Source organism: Colias philodice, chromosome 8 (genome assembly GCF_061535455.1).
Source record: "Colias philodice isolate Cphi_HAF_F1 chromosome 8, ilColPhil1 Martin Lab GWU primary, whole genome shotgun sequence".
NCBI classification, from domain to species: Eukaryota; Metazoa; Arthropoda; class Insecta; order Lepidoptera; family Pieridae; genus Colias; species Colias philodice.
In genome coordinates, this window is record NC_143093.1 from 6808277 (window position 1) to 6814276 (window position 6000).

Here is a 6000-nt window from a genome sequence, read left to right on the forward strand (position 1 = left end):
GTATGGAGTTCTTATGCAATATGCTCTCAAAGAAGACGATGCAATACGTATTTGTAAAGTCCTCTGTGTGCATAATCAATACATTATTTAAATTAATTCCAATGAAGACACTAGGAATTTAATTAATTACATACACGATATTTTATCCCTTTACATTACACATTAAGATGATCATTATATTTTATATTACAACACGCTATTAATAATAATTATATATTTCCTGGTTATACAAAAACATCTTGATATATGAGAATGATTATAAGTATATATCCGTTGCATTAACGAGAAATATTATCAATAACATGTAATATAACTAATTATTGCGCATTATATACAAATAGCATGAATTTATTTATCTGCCAAGAAGGAATGTGAATGCAAAATTAAAAAAATAATTAATAAATAGCTAACAGATAGCCAGGATGTTAAACATATAGACTTGTCTTTTTCCTCTAGAGTGGAATTCAAAACGTTATATAAGATGTGTTTCTATTAAGCTTTATGAATTCTGCATATCCTTGATCGTTGGTATAATTTGAATATACAACTATTATTACTAACTAGCGGTCCGCCCCGGCTTCGCCCGAGGTACATATTTACGTTTTCTCTACATAAGAACCATTTTCGTACTTCAAGGAATATAATAAAAAATAATTATCGAAATCGGTTCAGCCGTTCACACGTGATGCCGTGACAACGCGAAACGGATTTCATTTTTATATATGTAGATAGATTAAAGCCATCCTTACAAAAACAATACACCCAAATAAATTAAATGAACTTGAAAAAGCTTCTACGAAAACAGACCTGTAATCACAATTTTTATAAATGATTCATTTTAAACCACAGATCAATAAAAAGTATTTTATTGTTTTGTGTTTTAAAAGATGAAATGTACAGATCTATTTACTATTAAAATTTCAATAAATTCTTATTAAGTAAATATCACGTGATCTCATTCAAGTTTAAGGTCAATCAAACAGAATATTGAACATTTTTGGTTGAATAGAAATCTTCCTCATGCAATTTGATTGTTGATTAACTGTTTAACATAAACACGAGGCTTCGAAAGAAAATTTCGACGAAAAAATATCTACATGAAAGCCATGAAACAAATGAACAACCATGAATGTAACTGGAAAATGTTGCAACCTTACGTGTTTTGTAGTATTGTTTCTTACTATGATCCGTAAAGATTGACGTATATCTAGCATGTTTTGGAGCAATAACTCATTGAGGCATTGCAATTATCAATACCGGATTCGCTTTACGGTCTTTCCGACACACGTTATCATCTTCGATTTTTGTATGGTGAGAATATTTCCTTGTATTTATGTAATTGTAGGAAAAACTATATTTATATGATACCCTTATCGTATTTAAATATCTCTATTATTACATGAGAGCATTTATTGCGTATAATTATACATTCTATAATGTTTATACTTTATTACCTTTATGCATTTTGTTATCGTACATATACAATTAATTGAAGGTATTTTATAGTAATTTAATAATTTAGTAAATAGACAAAATTGTTGTATATATTTATGTGTTCATTTGGTAAACTTCACCTTGTAATGTTATTAATTTTATATGTAATACAGATATTTATATGCATTGGGTTCACGAAAATGGATTAACGGATTATGATGTAACTTTGGTGTAGAGTTTCGGTTAAACCGGATTAATTTAATGAAATCCTTTGCCAACCTGAAAATGTATCGTTGGAAAAAAAAATTCGTCGTGTCTGTAATTTACAAAAATTGGGATATATTCATAAAAAAAAATATTTATAATATTTGGCCTGATAATATTGTGTGAATTTAAAGTAAGATTTTTTAATTAATTAAAACATGTTTAAAGTTAATCTTTATAATAAGTAGCCGAAGCAGCCTGACCGTGGCATGAATTTGTACTTTTTTCTTATTTCATAATTTAAATTTTTAACGCATATATAAATTAAAATACATGTTTTTAATTAATACAATGTTAAATTTACCAACCCTGATTATGTAGAGTCAGCGAAAAAAGGTTGAAGTTTGTTATTATCGTATTATATTTCGTTTACTGCTCCACCTATACTAGAAAAGGAAGTCTAAAATAATACATATTACAAAACTGAAGAGTTTGTTTCTTTGGTTGAATGCTAATTTCAGGAACTGAGGGTCCAATTCATTTCAGTGTTAGATAGCCCATTTATCGAGGAAGGCAATAGGCTTGATTATTCCTTAGACCCATACTATTATTAATATTATAAATGCGAAAGTAACTCTGTCTGTCTGTTACTCAATCGCGCCTTAACTACTGAATCAATTTGCATGAAATTTGGTATAGAGATATTTTGATACCCGAGGCGACCCGACCCGACATAGGCACTTTTTACCCCGGGACATAGGATAGGTTTTATCCCGGAAATCCCACGGGAACGGGAACTATGCGGGTTTTTCTTTGACTGCGCGGGCGAAGCCGCGGGTGGAAAGCTAGTTCTATATATTTAAACATAGTATATGTTGACAAAGTCTAGGAACAATTAAACCGAAAACTGTCAGTTGAATAGAAGATAAAAGAAGAAGAAGAGGTCTTCTAGGATACTTCTACATTCTCCTATTAATATGTAGGTAGGTATACATTTAGTGTCTCGAGATCTTGAACTAAGATCAGAATAATAAGGAAATATTTTTTTCTCATTGTATGTCCATTCCTAAAAACAATTCGCGTGCTATGCGGTCGGTTAAATTTTTATATTTGTGAGACAACCATAAATTACAATCATACAAAACAAAAGCAAAATACGGGTTTTGGTATTAAGTTTCTGTTTTGTCCTTATATAATATATTTTTTGTATCGTATTGGATTCGAGACGACTCCAAGTCTATACGAATAATTTACACATTTAAATAAATATTTATAATGCGTAGATGTGCAGTGAATTATTTTCATTCATTGTTGCTTATATGGTTGACAAAAATATTGCAAGTATGACCTTGTCTGTGATCTACCGCACGCTCTAAGCTAAGCCAAAGCTCTTTTTTATAAGAAATTCAAGCCAAATAGACGAGAAAGTATTGTAGATTTTAGATTTTTCTTCCTGCTTTAACAACTCTAACAAAAAACGCGGCAGTCGGCGATTGCAGCTGCGCGCAGTGATATAATATCTATTAATTAGATAGGCAAATTATGTACACAGTATACCTAAAAATTAAACAAGTATTGTAACACTCATTTAAATGAATAGTGAGAATAGTGTAATACGTAATATGAGTTCTGTTATAATATTAAGCTACTATTTTAATAATAAGATTAAATAAAATTATTCATTGTTTAAATTATTATAATCAAGTAAAATTAAAATATTTATTTATGTGGTACGCAAATATTGAGGTCATGAAAATATGTTGGTTAACTTGAACTGAAATTAACTTTAACTATTTAGTTAGTTATAATGTTTTAGCAAAATAGCTTTTTGTGAAGGTTAAATTATCGAGGTCGATCGCTTTCTGTAACCATACTACAAGTAATTCACAAAAACTTTAATCCTGCTCTGTGCATATCCAGTCATAATTATTAATTACAAACTAGTCGTGGATGCAAATCACAAGCTTTATTAAAGGTTGAACTTGTAGGTAACTGGCATTGTCCTACATTTCGTAGATGAGAGGAATTTCGCAGCACATTAAAATCTTTGCAAGGACAAGTGATCATTTGTTATGAATATAGGTACGCGAACTAGGAATTTTCAGAAAATTGAAACTTACGTGACAAAAGTTCCCATTTTGCCGCCCTCTATAACACGTAGGGTAACTTGTAAACCATGAATAATTAACACATAAACTTTTGAATTTCGATTTGTTTCGATCGGACTGAGAGCGAGCGCGCGGCTGCCACGAACGTACTGGCTCGCTGGCTATCGCGGAGTGAGCACTGAGCTGTGAGGCTGGATACAGCCTTCCTTCGAGCACCTCGGCGGAGTACAGCGGCTCGAGCCAGCGAGAGAGAAAGTTAGCAGTTATCAAACTTCGCGGTTACGTTCGACGATGACGCTTCCCGATTGCGTATTCAGCGACAAACTAAAGAGCGTCCCCGGTATGTGCTACTGACATGGTGAACGGACATCGTTTAGCGAGTCCTATTTTTTCGCTTTGTTATTATTTACACACAATGCTCGAAAAATAATGATGTTACAAAATTTTCTGCTTTAATTTTCAATGTAGAAAACCTCATTATCAGTATACTGTCTTGCTATGTGCTTGACAATAACAAGTTATTTGATAGGTCAAGACCTGATTATGTCGATTAAGTATATACCTAGTATCTAAATAGAAATAATCGACAGGTCATTTTCATAATTTGTAAAACATTTTCATAGCTCTATTGCAACTAAAATTTATGATTGCATTCGCGTCTTTATTTAACTATATTTAGAAGATTCAATAAAAATCATATGATTGAATGTTTTCCTTTGAATTGTCGTTCTGGGAATTTTATGTAAAGTTTAATAAATATATTAGAAGCGGATGTTTTGGAATCAATTTATATGAACTTGAGATGATTCATGATTCGCCTTTGTAGATAATCGTGGGCTATTTCATTGAGGATATTTAAATGATATATTCATAAATACTGCATGAAGAAGATATGTTATTATGTTATGTGTAGTAAAAGTCATGTGAAGGATACAAATAATATACAATAAATGAACCATTACTATACAGGCAATTACGGCTATAATAGTTTGAAATCGAATCGTGACTTTAATATTTTAATTTATAATACAAACACTGTGAGCATTAATATATACCTTTACCACAGAATAATAACCAGTAGCTTTACTGCAAATATTATCGAGTGATTATGAACATTTTTCTGTTTCAATATCATTTTTAAAAATAGATGAAGTGAATTTCAAAGGTAAATATACTCATTTAGAGTAGTAGGTAAATACTTGGTAAATAGGTAGAGTCAATATTTTGTTGTATCTTTTAATTCACAGGTGATAAATCCAAATGGTAAGATTGTTGTAGAGTATACGAGGAAGGAAAATGTGTCCGTTTTCACAAGTAGGTTAAAAGAAGATATTTGATCAGTATTAGTGTCTCAAATTATTGCCTTGAATTAATCTAATTACTTGAGTCACTAATTCTACCAATTCTTCTTTTAGAATTTTTTTTAAATGTATTTTAAACGCGACTTATAAAATTAAAATAAAAGTAAAATATCAAAAAATAAAAAAACTCTACTAAATAGTATATAACAAAGAAATGTCAAACAATTAAAAACTCTACTAAATAAGATAAACTAACTACATGCCAGTGATCACTTTTTTGGATAACTTATAAGTTTGGGATGCGTTTCATTGCTCAACAAAATTCTTTGATAAACTCATTTTCGGAGTAGTATACTACACCCTTTATAAGACACAAGTTCGTGATCTGAGGTGCAAGAGATGTTAATAGGTTGACTACAGAGCGCGTTATGTTTACAACAAAACGAATTATTTCTTCAAATAACTTGATTGTATTTATACTGATTACTAAGCCTCACCCAGACCTTATCCAAATTGCATATTACATAAGCCGCGGGTTAAATATTTATTCGATTGTATGTGGTGTCAGCGTACTTTCTCTTGCGGCAATGTATATGTATGTGATATATTAAAACTTGGAGATAACGATCATTTGATGTTAGGTAGAGCTTATATTTTGATTATCATTTGTATTATACATAAATAGATTTGGAAGATTTCTAAAAAGTAGGTAAGTACATATATTCTACAGTAGGTATACTACTAAATTAGTGAAGTGGTCTGATAAATTATTAGTTATCAACTTTTGTAGATTTTTGAAAATACACCAAGATTTTTGATCAATAAGCTGAAAATACCTGTAAGACGTTAAGGAAGAAGTTCTTAGACTCTAATCATAGAGTAATCATAGAGTTCATATCAATGAAAGAGGGAAAACCCTGGAGTCAGCTACGCGCAAATGATATCAATTCTAA

General features: G+C 30.7%; 1 protein-coding gene across 1 annotated transcript in view; it reads right to left on the minus strand.

Annotated features, from left to right (window-relative positions):
* The window catches only part of LOC149486596 (uncharacterized), a 275063-nt gene extending 271078 nt beyond the window's left edge, over positions 1-3985 (minus strand). The window contains exon 1 of the mRNA XM_089698256.1: positions 3759-3985. Coding sequence (XP_089554382.1) covers positions 3759-3775 — 17 coding nt within the window. The 5' untranslated portion in view covers positions 3776-3985. The remainder of the gene's footprint in view (positions 1-3758) is intronic.
* Between the last annotated feature and the right edge of the window lie 2015 nt (positions 3986-6000).